Here is a 19,384-nt window from a genome sequence, read left to right on the forward strand (position 1 = left end):
AGGCAAGAAGGTCGAGACAGGCGGCAGTAATCAAAGTCCGGGTTCAGGCAAGGGTCAATAATCAGGAATCCAAAGTTCAGAGTCGCTAGGGTTTCAGTCAAATAACCTAATAACCAGGCAATGCATGTTAATCTGGTTTGGGTTTAAATACAGGAGTTTTGGCGCCAAACTGGCGTCATTGCGCTGACGTCGCGGAGCTGATGCCAGCACGTCCGTCACAGGCGTTTCCGCCTACGTCCTTGCGCCCGCGACCGTCGCCGGCGCCTCCGCGTCCGCGACCGTCGCCGGCGTCCCGCGTCAGACGCCGATGCGCATTAGCGCGTCCGCGCCTGCGCCGGACAGGACGCAAGCATGCGTTCTCACAGTTTTATACGTAATGGTTCTTGCCAGACTAACTTAATTTCTTTTTATGAGAAGGTACGTTGGGACCTTGACTCTGGGATGGCAGTGGATATGATTTACTTAGACTTTGCTAAAGAATTTGATACAGTGCCACACAGAAGGTTACTGGTTAAATTAAGGAATGTTGGCCTAGAACATAGTATTTGTACCTGGATAGAGAACTGGCTAAAAGATAGACTACAAAGAGTGGCGGTAAATGGAACATTTTCTAATTGGACCAGTGTTGTTAGTGGGTTTCTCCAGGGCTCTGTACTAGGTCCCTTGCTTTTCAACTTGTTTATTAATGACCTGGAGATGGGCATTAAAAGTACTGTTTCTATTTTTGCAGATGATACTAAATTGTGCAGAACTATAGGTTCCATGCAGGATGCTCCCATTTTGCAGAGTGATTTGTCTAAATTGGGAAACTGGGCAGCAAACTGGAAAATGAGGTTCAATGTTGATAAATGCAAGGTTATGACTTTGGAAAAAATAATATAAATGCAAGTTATACACTAAATGGCAGTGTGTTGGGAGTTTCCTTAAATGTGAAGGATCACTTTCTTGCGAGGGGACATGATTACACTTTACAAGTACATTAGAGGACATTATAGACAAATAGAGCAGGGGACCTTTTTACCCATAAAGAGGATCACTGTACCAGAGGCCACCCCTTCAGACTAGACGAAAAGAACTTTAATTTGAAGCAAAGTAGGTGGTTGTTTACAGTGAGGTCAGTGAGGTTGTGGAATGCACTGCCGGTTGATGGTTTATTCTGTTAATGCCTTTAAGAGTGGCTTGGATGATTTCTTGGATATACAGTACATAATATAAAAGGCTATTGTGATACTGAATTCTATAGTTAGTATAGATATGTGTATATAAAATTTATCTGAGAGTAGGGAGGGGTGTGTGTATGGAAGCTGGGTTTTCATTTGGAGGGGTTGCACTTGATTGACTTTGTCTTTTTTTAAACCCGATTTAACTATGTAACTATGTAACTATGTATGGGTCAAAATAGGTTATTGTGCTACTTAAAGTGGCATGTTTTAATGTAGTAAAATTACCTCCTACCATAATAAAATATATTTGACATGTAGAATACAGTTGTATAGTATCAGTAATAGTGAGGATTTCAGAGATAACTGAAAGCTAAAAAATATTGTCACTGCCTAATAATCTATTCTGAATTGTAAAAATTTCTTGAAAATTATCTTTGACATTTCCAAATAATTCTACCTAAATGCTAGTGCATCTTTAAAACATTATTTCAAAATTCTACATGAATTCTCGTGGGTGGGGTAGTGCACCAAATAAGAACCGACTAAGTATTTAAATGCTATTAAGGTCAATAGTTTGATTTTGAAGTTTATTAGTGAAAATCATAACAACTAAATTTTCTATACAATAGTGGTCATCACAGAAAATGTCTTAATAATATCCCAGTGGAATAATTTGAGCAGTCCTAGAAAAACTGGAGATTATTAAAATCAATGTAGGATTTTAGAGGAACAATTTCTTAGCAAAGGTTACACAAGGAGTGATAGGGAAGATAAGAAAAGGATACATGATATTGATCTGGTTCAAATGTCACTATCTATGTTTCAGAAAAACTCATCGTCCAGATTATGTACCTTTGATTACCAGGTTCAGGAAAGAGGCTGGGAAAGTAACAAGAATTTTAAACAGACATTAGAGAATTTTAAATATGCACAATGGTTTAGGGCGTATTCTTGGGGATTGTCCAAGAATCATTTTCAAGATTTAAAACTGATATTAGCACAGAGAGATGATCGGTAAGTTATGTTGCTTTTGAATTGCAATCAGTGAAACCCTTCTAGTTGGAATTTCTAAACATGTCCCTGAATTTTCAAGTGATTCTGTAACACTAATTGTGCCCATGTATCACAATTGCTTAACACAGAACCCTAATATGGTATTCCATATACATAACTGATGTTAATTTTGGGTGAACCTAAATTCTTAACCTGCACTATAAAATAACTTAATAATACAGGTATGGGACCTGTTATCCAGAATGCTCGGGACCTGGGGTTTTCCGGATAGCAGATCTTTCCATAATTTGGGTCTTCATGCCTTAAGTCTACTAGAAATTCATTTAAACATTAAATAAACCCAAGAGGCTGGTTTTGCTTCCAATAAGGATTAATTATATGCTAATTGGGATCAAGTACAAGGTACTGTTTTATTATTACAGAGAAAAAGGAAATCATTTTTAAAAATTTGAATTATTTGAATAAAATGGAGTCTATGGGAGACGGCCATTCCGTAATTCTGAGCTTTCTGGATATCGGGTTTGTGGATAAGGGATTCTATACCTGTATAATGGAAAAATTAATTTGGAGTTTATAAGAAAAAATATCCACTAAATGTAAAGATTTTTACATTACATCAGTTGGCCAAAACCAGCAGTAATTAAGGAAATATAGGCATGGGATTTATTATTCTTTGGACCTTGGTTATTCCGGATATTTAAGAAGATCCAAACACACCAGTGATACCCTTGTATAATAATACAAATAGTGATGGGCGAATTTATTCACCAGGCGCGAATTTGCGGCGAATTTGCGCAATTCGCCGCCAGCGAATAAATTCGCGAAACGCCCACGATTTTTTTTTCGAAAAAACGGACGCCGGCGTCAAAAACGAAATTCGCGAATTTTTCAGCGAAGCGAAATGGCGCAAATTCGCCCATCACTAAATACAAATTCTTATCCTTATATTAATACAGAGGTCTGACCTAGATCAGTGATAATTCAGTTGAAATTTTTGGATAGAAAGAGAAAAAGTACCCCGCTTAATCACTCAAATAACAGCAGTCAGAGATTGGGCCAGCTTGTAGCCTTATTCAATTACCTTAAAACTCGGGTTTAAATATAAAGTGCAGTGCTATAATTGTATTACGTTCATTAAAAACAATTACTTAAATTAATCATTAATAAATTAATAAAGTACAGTGCAATATCAACCCTTCAGTGATACAATATTAAAAGACAAAAGTTGATGCTTGTGCCCAGGCTTCAACAAATTATAAGTAGTGATGGGCGAATTTATTCACCAGGCGCAAAGTCGCGGCGAATTTGCGCGTTTCGCCGCCAGCGAATAAATTCGCAAAACGTCCGCAAAATTTTTTTTTCGAAAAAACGGATGCCGGCACCAAAAACGGGCGCCGATGTCAAAAACGGGCGCCGGCGTCGAATTCGCGAAGAGAAACGCCGCAAATTCGCCCATCACTAATTATAAGCCACCAATTACCCTTAGCTGGGATAAACCCACTAAAATATTGTAAATAGCAACGTTGCTTGAGAATTGGATGCTTCTATTCCCCCATCAAATTGTGCTTGAGGAATTGGCTCATTAATTATAAAGTGCTTAATAGTGCGGAATAATTAATTAGAGTAAAAGGTAATTAAAAATTAATTAATTAAAGTGACCACAATTAATAGGATAAGAATTATAGTAAATGCTCAGTTCATGAAAACAGGAGAGAAACTGGAAGGAAAAGGAAGGTGGAATCTACTGCCTAAGATTTTCTATCCCTGGGACACCACAAAGGCTGTGAAGGCAGAGCAACTGGGACTGGTGGTCTCAAATTTTAACTAAGCCCTAATGCTGTAGAAGGCTATTGTATCCTAAAAACCACAAATCCACGGCCTCCCGAGAAATTAGATATGCGAGAAGAGAGATACAGATACAAACTGAGCAATTTCCACCACCCCTCCAATAGTTGACCGATGAATTAAATAATTTAAATTGATTTTTAAAAAACCAAAAGATCTGTAGACACAGGAACGCCGGTGCGCGTTTCGCAATGTCAGCTTTTTCAAGGCGTAATGAAAAGTTCCCCAGGAAGCGTAGTTTAAAACACTTCCGCATTGTACATCATGCGGTAGTTATCGCAAGACTTTGTTTGCGCACACTCGTCCTCCATTCCGGATATTTGCCAGCAATATGAATTTATGCTAGCTTAGTTATTATCAAGTACAAGGCACTCTTTTATTATTAAAGAAGAAAAAAAGGAAATCATAAAAAATAATTATTTGTTTAAAGGTCTAAATATGACACACTATGGAGATGGCCATCCTTATTTCAGAGCTATCTGGCTAATGGGTTTCCATATAATATATCCCATACATGTAATGATTCTCTGAATCTTATACATTGAGAACACAAAAATACATTAGTCTTTAGAAGCCTCTAGTTCCCTTTATTTTTTAATAATATTACATGCTGTGGTTGTTCTTTCTAAAGGCCTGTTACCTGGAAACATCATATTATATCTATTCAATGAACAAGAAGTTTAATGGAGCATCATTCCTATCTGGTTGTTAAATCAGTTGGAACAAATAGTGGCTAATAATGTATCCACAAAAGTGCCAGTGTCCCAGTTTGCATTTACTCCGTTTAAATCACAAATAATTAAAACTTCAAACAGTTCAGAAGACTTTTAATTTTGGATTGTCTATTTACTATAGTGCAGCTGTCCAGAGCTTTTAAGAAACATCACTTTTAAGGGTTTGGATTCAATTTAATTGAAAACTAAAATTTGGGCAAATTCAAATCCTTCTTAAAGTGACATGATTCAACTGAATCCTAAACCTAAACCTAAATTCAGTGCAATATATTTTGTACACATCTATAAATGCAAACTTTGTTGCAGCCCCCCCCCCCTCCTCTGTTCAGGGATGTTTTTTCCACTTTGGCATACATTGCCTCTTTTATACCTTTAAAGGAAAAGTAACATCAAAAATGAAAGTGTTTTATATAAACTACTATAGTTTATATAAACAGCCATGGGCAGCAATTCAAGCACAAGATATTCAGTAGATAACATATAAATCCTAAATAATCCCAATTGGATTATCCCATTGTATACTACAGTTTTTGTTATCTACTGTGTATACTGTGCCTTTTCTTTTTCAGCTTTGAATGGCTGCCTCCATGGCTACATAGCTGCTTGTTTTATATAAACTAGAGTTCTGAAGCTGAATTTATTTGGTGTTTTGTTCCTTTAATCATTAAATGATCAGATAGTCCTCTGTTTAATAATGTTGCAAGCAAATACATAAAAATATGAAAACATAATGATATATTGTGAATTCAGACACCACACAAGTAAACAATAAAATATAACCTATTTACTTTGTAAAATAAGTGTGCCACACAACATAAGTCTTTTCTACCCTAGCACACTTGGGGGCACATTTACTTTGCTCGAGTGAAGGATTAGAATGAAAAATACTTCGAATTTCGAAGCATTTTTTTGGCTACTTCGACCATCGAATTGGCTACTTCGACCTTCGACTACGACTTCAAATTTTGAATCAAACGATTCAAACTAAAAATCGTTCGACTATTCAAACATTCGATAGTCGAAGTACTGTCTCTTTAAAAAAAACTTCGACCACCTACTTCGCCACCTAAAACCTACCGAGCATCAATGTAAGCCTATGGGGAAGGTCCCCATAGGCTTTCCTAGCAATTTCTGATCAAAGGAAAATCGTTCGATCGATGGATTAAAATCCTTAGAATCGTTCGATTCGAAGGATTTAATCGTTCGATCGAACGAATTGCGGTAAATCCTTCGACTTTGATATTCGAAGTTGAAGGATTTAACTTTGATGGTCGAATAAATATTCGACCCATAGTAAATGTGCCCCAAAATATCCCCTCTTAAACTTAGCCACAGAGAGCCCTTCTATATCAAGAAGAAAATAAGACTTTTATTTTATTTACTAAAGCTCCCAAAACTGATTCTACTGCAGCTAAACAAATTATTTCTCCTTCAGTACATAAATCCCACACACTCCAACCTTGCCCTTAGGTTAAATAGGGCTGTCAAAAAAAAGTCTCACAGTGGAATTGAAGTAGCAGTGATGTATCCCCTCCACACACACTCTTTCCATTGCAGTGGCTTGTTCAAAATGATATCCACAATAATGGTGCCTCTGCAAGATTACATCTGGATACTGCAGCAACTAGAAGTGTTTTGCAAAAACCCTTCAATAAATATGTGACCAAAGGGGAGTGACCTTAAGAGACAGTGTTGTGGCTTTTGCAATGTTGCAGTTACAAGCAATTTAAGGTGCATGGGAATAGCACAGAGTGAGGAGGGATATTTCTCAGTATCCCAGCAGGCCAATCTGACACTGCCTGCAAAAACCCCTAACTTCAACCCAACTGAACTTTTTGTGAACTGGAATGTTAGCCTCAATTAGGCTCAATTGCATAAAACCAGTGTCCAGAAACAGAGAAATAAGATTTCAAGCATATGTCAAACTATACAAAAAAAAAAAAACATGCTAAGCTAAAGAATTGTTTAGAGCTGTGCTGAAATTTTTGAAAACCCACATCATGGAGTATCTGAAGTGAATGTTTATTTGCTCTCCCCCCCCCCCCAGAATTCTTATGTTTAGAGACCACAGAGAGTGAGATTTGTTGTCAGCATTTTTTCTCAAGTGGCAGTAATTTTAAGAACTGAATTTTTGCTTGTCAGGGAGTTGTTCCTTGGAAATTTGGTATTCTGCCACATGTTACATGAATTTAGTAACAGTGGGATTAAATACACTACTATATAAGGTCAAAAATAAATATATATATATATGATGAAGCAACCATCTGATCTCAAACTGGCAATGCATAAGCTGGAGTGGGGTTAGTTAAGGGGAAATAGCCATTTATAAGAAAAAGGCCCATGCAAAAGATTAATAGTATGCCCCAAGCATGACAGATGCACACCCTGCTACACTCCAAGGTTCCTGAAACAGCCAAAGGCTGTGGTAAGATAAAAGGAGTTTGAATTCAGCAACGACTGAACAGCTTACATATCCCTTCAAATTCTGGCATATGGAATTGCTTGATTAACCTCTAAATAAACCTTTGGGAAAAGACTGTTTGAACAAATGGGTCACTTTGGCATCTGCTGCATATCTACAACGTCTAACAAACAAAAGGCTGTTGAAGGTATTTGTAATTCTACAGCATTAAGGCTGCAAGATAATCATAACAGTGGCAATTTACTTTCTCCATTACACCTGAGCTGGCAGCATTTTATTCTATTGTAATTGTGGCCATGTACTGCATCAGTCGCAATTGAGTGCTAAGTACTTTGGGGCAAATTCACTAAGATGCGAAGTTGTGCCAGGCGCACTTTGCCGCACTTCGCCGCACTTCGCCAGGCGTAGTTTCGCCAGTGCTCCGCAAATTCACTAAAATCCGAAGTTGCGCTCAGGGGTAGCGTAAGGTTGTGAAGTTGCGCTAGCGTTGATTCGCTATATAAAGCAAAGTTACGCTAGCGAAGGCTAATTTGCATACGGCGCGAAATTCAAATTTCAATGGAAGAATACGTATCAGCACTACAAATGCCTAGAAAACCTTCAAATCATCAAATAAAAATTTTATTTTGCCCTACACATGTGCCCACTGTCTAGGTAAGTTGCCATGAGTCAGGAAATGTAGGGGGGAAGGAGGGGAGCCCCAAAAAAATTTTAGATCTTTTTCAGCCTATCACCCATAATGTAGAAAACACGCCAGCGTTTTTTGGGATTTAGAAAAAATGTTGACTTTTTTTGAAACAATCCCTATCTACTCTATTGCGCTTCGCCAGGTCTGAGGTGGCGAAGGAAGTCTAGCGTAAAAGGTAGCGTTCAGTACACTGCGCAAGTTAGTGAATTTGCGTAGTTACATCGCTAGCGAAAATTCGCCTGGCGTAAGGGTGGGAAGTAACACTAGCGAAACTATGCCAGCGTTCGTTAGTGAATTTGCGCAGTAACGAAAATGCCACACGCTAGCGAATTAACGCTAGCGTTCGGCGCTTCGGCGCTTAGTGAATTTGCCCCTTTGTGTGCAAGTTCTGAAGAACATTTGCAGAATGGAGCTGCTGTCACTTCCAGCATGCCCAATCCACCCATTGTTAATAATGACATTAGTGGTTTATTCACTTTGTATTTATGAGTTGCAGCTGTTGATGCAACCTGCTAGGGGAACCCTGAAATTACCACAATGTACAAGGTGGTGGTTATCCCAAGGTTCCCTTGTATCAATCCGTGCACTTGCGCACAAGCAACCCTTACATGCTTCTACATGAATCAAAAGTAGTGATGGGCGAATTTATTCGCCAGGCGCGAATTCGTGGGGAATTTGCGCGATTCGCCGCCAGCGAATAAATTCGCGAAACGCCCGCGAAAATTTGCGGCAAAAATTCGCCGGCGTCAAAAAAAATTTTACGAAAAAATGGACGCCAGCGTCAAAAACGGGCGCCGGCGCCAAAAACGGGCGCCGGCGTCAAAAATGGGCGCCGGCGTCAAAAACTAGACGCCGGCGCCGTTTCGCGAATTTTTCGCCGTTTCGCGAATTTCGCGCGAAATTCGTGAATTTTTCGGCGAAGCGAAACGGCGCAAATTCGCCCATCACTAATCAAAAGCCTTTCTATACCACATAGTTAAATGCTCATCCTTAAAATAACATTGTCCCACTCACGTTAACATATCAATACTTACCAATAACAAAATTAAATACATTTTAAAGCACTCTAGTAACTCATACCAACCAACTAGTAAGTAGCATTTACTGTTACAAAAAAATCTATATAGGATTATTTGCCACAAGTTACTAGAATTAGTATGTTACTCCTTAGGTTTCTACAAATACAAGTTGGCTAAGCAGGGGAATTAAAAAGTGGGTCATGTTGCACCATGTTCAAGCAAGTGCAAAACTGAAGTCTGTTTGATCTACATTAACATGTCTATAAATCTTCCATGTATAGCAGCTCTTTGGATGACAAAGTTCTTCCCTTTTAATGATTACATTACCTGACTTTTTTTATTACAAAATATTCTGTGCATGACATTATGTATAGAACTTCTTCGAAAAAAACCCCACTGCTTTATAAAGTAACTTTTGTTTTGCCAGCACTCCAAAACACAATATAGTGATACCTGTAACCATGAAAACATATTTTTAATGTAAATACAGTTGAAAATGTATTGAAAAATATGTAAATATTTCAGTATATACAGTAAACTGCATGACAATTTGAGAAAATCTGTAGATGAGTTATGGTATATTTTGGAAAACTGACAGAAATGTTTAACTGACCTGTTTTTCATTTTCATCTTCCAGCCTCAGTCTATCCTCTATGCAGTTTCTGGCCTGAAGAAATGCCTTTCGCTGGGCCCTTTCTGTTAGAATTCTCACGAAGACCCCAGACAAATTTACACTGACAAAAAGAATAGCATTGACCACAAGCTGTAGAAACAAAGAAGTCATATTAATATTAGTATCTTCTTAATTGAAATAATTGTTAAAGTGAAATATACTGTATATAGCTATGGGACTAACTATGCAGAATGCCTGGGAATTGGTTCACCAAACCACACTTAAAAACAATGAAACATGAAGTTTTTTCAATTCGAAATTCGACCCTCGATAAATATGCCCCTAAATAAAACCAATAGGACAGTTTTGCCACCAATATTGATTCATGCAGCTTAGTTAGGATCAAGTACATGGTACTGTTTTAATTTTACAGAAAAAATAGAAATTAAAAAAAAAGATTTGCTTCCCATTGTATGGGAAATAACTTTCTCATAATATGAAAGATTTATGGATACTGGATTTCCAGATAAGGGATCCCATAACTGTATACTGTATATAAAGCAAAATGAATACAGTTGAAATAATAATAACAGATATTTTCATGAAATGAACTCTAAGCCATACATTGATCTAACTGGTACATAAGTTAAGCAGACTGGAATCTGTTCATTATTTGAAAGATTTAGTTCTAAACATGATTTATGCTTGATGTTCATCATCAGTGGTCATGAACTGATAAGAAATAGAGTCTTCTAATAAAGACTCTTCATCCCCTTTGCCAACCTTCTTGCCCTCAGAATCATAATATTTGGACTGAATGTTCTGGGAAGGTATAATATAAACAAAGCATGTTTTAGGCAACTACAATTATGGTAAATAATCTCCATTTTTCTGGATCCAAATGAAGTGGTGGGAGCTTTGTTCTTCATATAATTTGCTTCTATGTTTTGACTAAACCTGTGAATAATCATTGTAATTTTTAAAAGATCCTAAAGTATCTATATCCACCCTTCTACAAACTTTTTGATAACACATGTTTGTGCCAGAGACCAAATTTTTTGCATTTCCTAGATAGGCCCATACCTGTGTCAGAATAACAGTACGCCCATTCTTCTTTTAGTACATGACAATATCATAATGACCCTACGTGCAGCAGATTTTCAATAAATATGTGCCTATTCACTGAGTTACTTTTCATCCTTGTTTCCTCCGTATGCATAACAGTAGAACAAGCATTTCAGGCCTTAAGCTAAAGCAGTACAGAAGACTTAGCACACCTAAATTGTAAGTGGTACAGAATGTAAACAAAAATAACAACGAAGAACCACAAAGCTGTGGTCTAATGGACTACGTGGCATTGCACTTAACATTCCAAAAAGGCTTTACTTCTTCAAGTTCTTTGGCTGTTGCCTGCAAGAGTCCCTGCATTCAGGATAAGGGTTTCTTAAGGTTTGCAATGGTGTGGCAAGTTAAACACCACTTGCACCTACTAGCACTAATCTATACTGGCACGGTACTCCTAAATGCCAGTTGTGCCTGTTATGCTCTTGCATTAGTTACATGACTAACATACAGGCCATTCTATATTCTGAGAACCATTTCTAAACCCACTTAAAGACTACTATTCAGAAAATGAATAACATACACATGTAGCACACTATAACAAACTATTAAACTTATGCCCCTGACGAAGCTGCCAAGCAGTGAAACGCGTTGGGTGGTGTAGGTGGAAGGTGGTGAGGCTAGTTCCCACGCTTCCCAACGTAGCTAGGCAGAAACTATAGCATTGGGAGGGAATGGTGGGGGGCTCGAAGGTGGCTCATTGGAAGGTGTGGAATACATTTAAGAGCGCTACTGGCACTAACGCTGTGTGAACAGTGAAGTGCATTTAAACATTTGGTTACCACTAGCCTACCTAATCCGCCTACACATTCAGTTTTTAATATGTGTTATTTTTAAGGACATTGTCCTGCACAGCTGTGATTGGAACATGCTGCGTGTGTTTATGTCGGTTTGAGCCTATTTGGTTTTTATTCGTTTTATAGTTACTATTAAAGGTTAAGTTTTAATATACTGTTGCGATCATAACCTGAACTGGCTGGCTTGCTACATAGTTGCTGGATGGGTGTCTAACATTCAATTCAGAGCTTGTGTGCAGTAATTTGTGTTTCTAGGTATATGTTTCATGGTTACCAGCTTGCAGGCTACAGGTCGTTTAACTTCCCTATTAACCCCGATTAATGTGTGAAACTATTAAAATTGAACTGAAATAATTTATAACATCCACTGAATAGTGAAAAACATCCCTATACATTCAAATACATGTGAGCAATCATCTGTAATTTTACTAGTGAAACTTGCAGCAATCAAACAGTCCAGTTTGACACTCCTACGCTACACACTACAGATGTAGCTTCAACAGCATGTCTTTACTCATTTTGACTACTTCCTTACAGGACAGTTTCTTGGCCTGCATACTGTATAAGTGCGGGCTTGTACACTGCCTCTTTACTCCACTCTATGGTGTGCCTGTACCCAGAGTCACTACACTGGCCTGGGTGCATATATGCAGACCAGATATGCATTTTTACACCAAAATCCACTCTGTAAAAACAGATTGGATAAGAAGAGTTAGAATTCTTAGAGGTTTGTTTTGTTGGCTGCCTACTGGGATCATACAATTCATGGTGCACACAGATAAACCAAGGGCACACATACATGCTCGGTCACATGAGCCAATTAATGGACTCCCACACTTCTTCCTTTTACAGTTAGAAATGCAGTATTTCTGGTCAGTTGATCTCCGTGGGAGCACAGACAATATCATAAAATGGTAGCTCAAAATAAAGATGTAAAAGGACAGTATTTGCTGATATCTATATTCCAGTTAGGTGAGATAAGTGCATTTAATATGATGTAAATTATCTGTTGTTTAAGTATTCATTCTGGGAGTTATAGTTTTCCTTTCATCTTGGTAGCTACTGATTCTAATTGAAGGTGTTCCCCATGCAAGTTAGCTATGTCCTAATGAGAAATCTTTATTAACTCTGGGGTGGCAGCTTTTTTCCCATAGCCTATGGAATTGATATAATAACAGGTGTAGACCCACTCAGTAGAGAAGGCTGGATAGTACTGGCAGTTGGAGGCAAAAATAGACTTCAGTAGAATCTGGATGTAAGAATATAGTTTGACGTTGAGCACCTGTTACAGCTCACTCTAAAAGAATAGCCTTGGGAAGTTAAAATAGCATTGTTTCTGTGTTTCAGGTTCAAATTGTAGCCAAATATTATCTATACCTGCAATTCAGCCTTGAAAACATGGAATTATTTAAAGGTGTATGTTAATTGGCTGGGGCTCAAAAGCTCTCTGTTTTCTAATTAGCGCTCCTGAGTTATGGGTAAGTGCACAATGGTCTTACTACTAGGGATGTAGCGAACCGCCGATAATGTGTTCGCGAACGCCGTTCGCGAACACCGGCAAAAAATGCGAACAGTTCGCGAACAGTTCGCGAACTTCGAACATCCGAAAATCGTTCGATTCGAACGATCGGAGGATTTTAATCGTTCGAATCGAACGAAAATCGTTCGATTTTAGCGCTCGAATGGTCGAATAGTCGAACGATTTTGACGCGAACGCCTATTGGCGAACGTCGCGCGACGTTCGCGAACTTGCGGCGGACGCGAACAGCCGATGTTCGCGCGAACAAGTTCGCCGCCGAACAGTCCGCGACATCCCTACTTACTACTCAGTCACACTCTTTGCTGGGGGAATTGATTTTAAATGCACTACAATTTTCGAATGCTGACAGGTAGTGTAGGACTCACTTACAATAATGGGCCTTGACGTGGCATGTGAGCTTACATATTTTGGACAAAGTGTGGTATTAAAACCTAATTTTTTATAATAATTACTTTTAAAGTTAAACCGTGTGCTGGCAATCTTTCTATTTCAAGTAGGAGGAGCAGTGATGGGCTCCACTGAGTGATTCAATTGTATATACTCAGGGGTAGAGAGTACTCTGGGTTGGACGCCTATCAGTCTATCCTGTCTGTAAAATTACATTTAAGGTGTACCATCTGTGAGGAGGATCAATTTTGATCTGTTGAGATCAACTTAACTGTTGTTTTAAGAACCACTGACAATTTCTAAAGTTTGTATGGGAGATCAGTGTTGAAACTCTTTCCTCTAGTACTACAGTGCGGGCAAGTCTAAGAGAGAGTTGTATGTAACACTTGTTTTGTTTGGAGTAGCAGGAGGTTTTATAGCTTTTGTTATTTTATATATTATATTTAAAGAAGAAGGAAAGGCGGGGCGTGGTCTGCTTGGTAGCCACATGGACGGCTAGTCTGTGAGCTCCGTTAATGATCCCTCGTTCCAGCTCTGCAATGGCGTCTGCTATGGGGAGAACACAGAAAGCGAAATCGGAGAGAGAGAGGGCCACGATCAAAATGGCTCAGCCTGCATCCCAGCCTGCTTCTAAAGACAAACGCCTATGTTTCCGAAGAGAAACGAGCGCTCGCTCTCCAAGATGGCACCTGAGGCACCTGCAGCTGTTGCAGCACTTACAGCCCAAGGAAGCTAAGAAGTGGCAGAGCACTATGGAGAGCTTTTGCCAGCTGCACCGGTAGAAGAGGCGGCAGGGGAGACTGTGGGATCTGTTAAAAGCCCTGAGAAAGGCAGCATCGCTGGAAGTGAGCAGAGCTTTCGCTTTTATATTACTCAGCTCCCTACTAAAGGGGACATACAAGAAATGTTGCAAGAGGTGACCTCAGTAATAAAGGAGGAAATTTTTGATATTAAGAGAGAGAGATTACAGCATTGGCAGAACGTACTGATTCAGTGGAGACAAACATATCTAAGCTCTCTTCTAATCAAAGGGCTCTTTATAACCATATCTCCTATCAAAATACCTCCATTCAGGAATTACACAGGCAACTTGAAGATCAAGAGAATAGGAGCAGGAGGAACAACATGCTCCATGGTGCTCACCGGTATAACCCCAGGCTGGTGCAGTTTTCTGCTGATAGGAGCCCTGGCCCAAGTTTCAGGTAAGTATATACAGAGCAGCCATCAGGGGGGGACAAGGGGGAGAGTTGTAGGGGGCCCCGAGGGTAAGTGGGGCCCCGGCCACACAACACTTACTTGATTAGCCGGGCCCCCCATCTTTCTGAGAGCTGCTGACTTCGGGAAGGCATAGACGTTTAAGGGGCCCTGGCCACCAATTTTTTTCTCATGTGTGGTCCTAGCCACCAATATTTTTTAATGGGGGGCCCTGGCCACAAATGTTTTTTTTATGGGGGGCCCTGACCACCAATATCTTTTTATTTTTTATTAACATGTGGGAACCCTAGCCACCAATATTTTTTTGTTCTTTTACTGTGTGGTGGGGGGGACCTGTAGGTGGGGCTTGCGGTGGGTGCAGCCCAGGAAATTTTGTCATATGGGGCCCTGAGATTTCTGATGGCGGTCCTGAGTATATACAATCAGTTGGTGGTGCCTAACATTTGGCACCCCAAAGTGTTCAAAGCCTTTCCTTCTACTTTAAACTATTCTGCCAGAAAAGGAACACCAAACAGTTTACATTGTATGAGTCCTCTGTTTATAAGGATAGCATCATCAATTGAATTGGCAGTATATATGAGATATTCTCTCTTCTCCATTGTTTTTTTTTTAATGAAACAGAAATATTAATCAGTTTATTTGAAACACAAACTAAACTTATTTCTGTCTACTACAATTAGACAAGCAGGGTATTAGAGGCAAAGTCAGAGTTTGTTAACACTTGAAGCTGCAGTTTAGCAGTATACACAAGGATCAATGGATTTAAAAAATTTTGCTCCCAAACCATACAACCACAAAATACATCTTTTTCAAATCTTTCCATGAAGCAATACAATTTCAATAAATATTGGTAAAACAGGTCAACCTCTAGACATTTTGGTGGCCAGCTGATTTTTGTTCCAAAATTGTCTGAACTTGAGGAAAGTCACTGGAAAATGCTTAAGAGGGACGGGAGACTGGGGTACAGAACCCAAAATCTTGTAACTCCCGACTACACAAGTCCCATTGCATGCTGGGTATTGTAGTCTTACATTAAACTTGGCAGTTGCTTTGGGAGACACAGTCCTGGCACGTTAGGGCAAGAAAAAACGTTGCCTGGTTTCCAAAGTACAAACCAGCCAAAGTAGCCCAAATCCATACCTTGGCTAGTTTGTACTTTCAAAACACACCTGGGTTTTAAATTAGTAGACCAATTTGCCTGGAAAACCACCAACCTGGCAACCCTGTCTCCCAGCACTTTCTTCCTGTCAGCTCACAGGGCTGGGGACTCCTCCCCCTCCTTACACAGAACAACACAGGGGAGAGACAACTATACATAGCACCCCTACTGTAAATGGAGCTTGCTGTGCTGTGCATGCCATAGGGAGTGTGACAAAATATAGCAGCTCTAGTAAGATTTAAGGTGAAATTTATTTTGCTTTAACATGGGTAACATAAGTTGTCACTATTCAGACATCACAAGTATACATCTATAATGCAGTGGATTACAACATAGACAGAGTAATATTTAGAAGTGGGGTTGAGCATTGCCGCTCAGGCTAATGGTGGGGAGTTGGGGGAGCTGTATTAAAAGGTGCATAGATTCATGGTAAGAGAGGTTCATTCTTTTACTTTACAGAGCACCGGTAAGGCTCCATCTAGAATATGCTGTACAGTTTTGGTCTTCAGTGCTCAAACAGGATATTATTGATTAGGGCAAGTCCAAAGAAGGGCAAAAAAGTTGGTAAAGTGTATGGAAATTCTCATTTATGAAGAAAAACTGACAAGTTAGGCTTTTTAAAGCCAGAGAACAAGCGCTTAATTAGAATTGGTCATATTTTTTTCAACAGGTTGTTCGATAATTTAATATTTAAGTCAGTTAACAACATTAAAAAGTACATATTTTCCTGAGAATTTAAATTAGGGGATTTGGAAGTGATATTTCTGAGACCACAGGGTGTCTACATTAAATAATTACTAACTGCTGTGTAGCACATGCTTTTAAGGTTTTTGGGATAATCTGGCTATTTTATTCTAAGAAATCCAAATCCATCAAAAAAATCCAGAAAAATCTAGTTGCTGCTAGTTGTTTTAGTAATGAGTTAAAATATTCCAAGCACGGTTGCCCAGAAAACTAGTTCAATCTGCATGCAAGGGGTAGGTATGCTACTCATGCCAAACATAAAGCAAATAGTATGTATCTGTATGTAACCATTGTGTATTTACCTTTTAAATCTGTTTGATAAAGCTACTGTACATAAGGAAAATGTCAGTATTGTAGTCAGGAATGGTGTATATTTTAACATGCAATGTTAAGCAGACATTATAAGGTATTTGTGACATATTTTTATTTTCTAATGCCTAGTAAAGAACAGCAGTGGGGTAATGGCAGATATATTTCAGAGCCTTAATCCAGGAAATGTACTGAATAATGTATTGTATAACATGCCATCCTATAAAATGGAAAATGAACATTGGGAAGAGCAGTATTAGTGCTGTGGAGGCTGCATGTGATCAGCAGATGAGAGGCACATGGGCAGACTGAGGAACAGCACATGCAAAGGAAGTGATACAGCAGTGACTGGAGACCTGAGAGGGTATAAAAGGAGTTACAGGTACCTGGGAGAGTGACTGTTTGGACCAGGTAGCAGGACTGCAGCAGTGCAAAGACAAGCAAACAAGTTTCTGTGCAGGGAAAGGAGCAGAGCCGGAACAGCTGAGCAGCAGAATTGAACTGCGTTGGTAAAAGAGCTGAGGGCCTCCAGCACCAGAAGCAAGCAATGGACAGAGGATTATTTCAGGCAGCTGTGGAATACTAATCCTGATGGGTCCAGATAATAGGTGAGCAACTGTACCAACTTGTACCCCAAGTCTTCACATTATCAAGGAATCATTAACCCTTGCTGTCCAATGAGATAAAGGTTTCTTCTAGTCTCTTTTGCATGCATGCATTTTAGTCAGTTCTGGCCAGACCTTTGAACTGTCCTCCCAGCATACTTTCCTTTTCTTCTCAGATGGCCCCATCTTGGAACCAGTTAATGTGCCAATTACCCAGAGACAATTTAGCAATTCTTTTGCCAAAGTCTTCAATGGACACTAAAGTTTCCTAGGCACTAGGTTTAAGAACTCATTGTGGACACCACACTTATTAAGTGCCTCCTTCTGTCACAAAGACTGCCACAAACCCCTGCTGTTCTCATCTCATAACCAGAACCTCTTACAACCATTCGATTCAGGTCCCGCAACCCAAGTGACTGTACTAAGTGGCTACTGGGTGATGATGCAAATATATAATCCAGTATATAATGCAGTTTGTCCTCTTATATTAAAGTTGTAGGCACAGGTTCTGTTAAGATATTTTAGGATTACTTTGTATTATTGTTGTGTTGAACATTGTTATATGTTAATGAAAGGAAAGGGGTTATCTATAATTCTTCCTAAGTGAAATAAGAAATAGATGCTAACTGCTATTCCGTGAGTTATTAAGCATGCTATGTATTGTTTCTATATAGTATATGACTATATCAAGTAATATTATATGCACACTGTTCAGACACTGCTGTGAATGTTAACAGTGGAGGTTATGTCTGTTGGCTACATAAGTAAAAAGGTAATTATTTTCTTTGTAAAACCAGTACACTGCAGTTAAGCTTCCAGTGTTATTCTTTATTTTTGGAATCACCAATCATTTGGTAAATCAGCAACTGTGAACCTAACAGGGATTCTTCCAACTCCATATTTGCTATAAGGAGAAGCAACATATAAAAGACAATATAAGGCTAATTTATTTGACAAAGAAGTAAAGCATATTTGGTGGTGACATAGTCCTTACATGCATACATTAATACAGCATGAGGTTTTATTGATGCTTTCTTCTTAATAAGTGAAATTAAACCTCTAAACTGCAAGCAGTGATTTAACCTTGTTGGTCAAACTAGTAATCCTAAATACTAACATGGAATGTACATGAAGGTGGCAGGGTAATGGTATTATGGTAAAAGGAGTTGAAGTAATAGGGGTAGATCACAGAAGGGTCATTTAGAGCAACTGGACTGTAGTGGAAGCAGGAATTGGGATAGACAAGTTGATTATAAATTTACTGGCATATTAATTTCCCATAAATTTGTAATACTGCCCATGGCTTTAGCTGGTGAAATACTGACTGGGAGACAAACCCATATATATTAATAAAGTGTTACTGTTAAAAGATGCATACGCCAGAAATATCAGACATATAATTTCAACCTGTTGAAATGATACAATACAGTATATCCATTATGGCTTACAGTATATCCAGTTATGGAAATAGCAGCAGCACCTTTTACTTTTCAGAATTTCATTTTGATTAATGTTAGAAAGACTCATTATTAAGTTTATATTATGAAAAAATGTGTGTATGTGATCAAGCAAAGAAAGCCTATGCACACTCTGTAAATGTTACTGACAGCTTATCTCAGGGTGCCAGCTGTCATATCTGATGTGCCTCCTCTTCATACTTTAGCTAAAGTGTATTATCAGATTATTCACCCCTCCCCACCCCTTTAAATTAGGATATAAGAAGTCACCTTGAAAAGTTGTTATCTATGCATTGTTATAGAACACCTTGCTTTCTTAATGCTAATATAATTAGAATTTACAGTAGGGGTACTTTATTACATATAACACTTAACATATGTATAACAATGAACTCTTTATTGGTTATTTCTGAATATTTGTATTGATGTACTGTATGCATTTTATGCAGTTTTCCATACATTTGCTTGCATTTAGCTTGCGCACAAAGTATCCTTTAAAAACACAAATGTTTAACATACTTTAGAAAAGGCAGTCCTCGCTCATACAGAGT

General features: G+C 38.7%; 1 protein-coding gene and 1 long non-coding RNA gene across 5 annotated transcripts in view; one reads left to right on the forward strand and one right to left on the reverse strand.

The window, feature by feature from the left end:
• adcy1.S (adenylate cyclase 1 (brain) S homeolog) overlaps positions 1–19,384 on the reverse strand; it is a 142,869-nt gene that overhangs the window by 117,386 nt on the left and 6,099 nt on the right. For all 3 annotated transcript variants that reach the window (XM_041567580.1, XM_041567579.1, XM_041567581.1), the window contains exon 2: positions 9,499–9,648. In XM_041567580.1, coding sequence (XP_041423514.1) covers positions 9,499–9,648 — 150 coding nt within the window. The remainder of the gene's footprint in view (positions 1–9,498; positions 9,649–19,384) is intronic.
• LOC108705350 overlaps positions 17,028–19,384 on the forward strand; it is a 39,397-nt gene continuing 37,040 nt past the window's right edge. For both annotated transcript variants that reach the window (XR_005962221.1, XR_005962222.1), the window contains exon 1: positions 17,028–17,379. This is a non-coding gene — a long non-coding RNA (uncharacterized LOC108705350). The remainder of the gene's footprint in view (positions 17,380–19,384) is intronic.

The sequence above is a fragment of the Xenopus laevis genome, chromosome 6S (assembly GCF_017654675.1).
Source record: "Xenopus laevis strain J_2021 chromosome 6S, Xenopus_laevis_v10.1, whole genome shotgun sequence".
In the NCBI taxonomy this organism is placed as follows: domain Eukaryota; kingdom Metazoa; phylum Chordata; class Amphibia; order Anura; family Pipidae; genus Xenopus; species Xenopus laevis.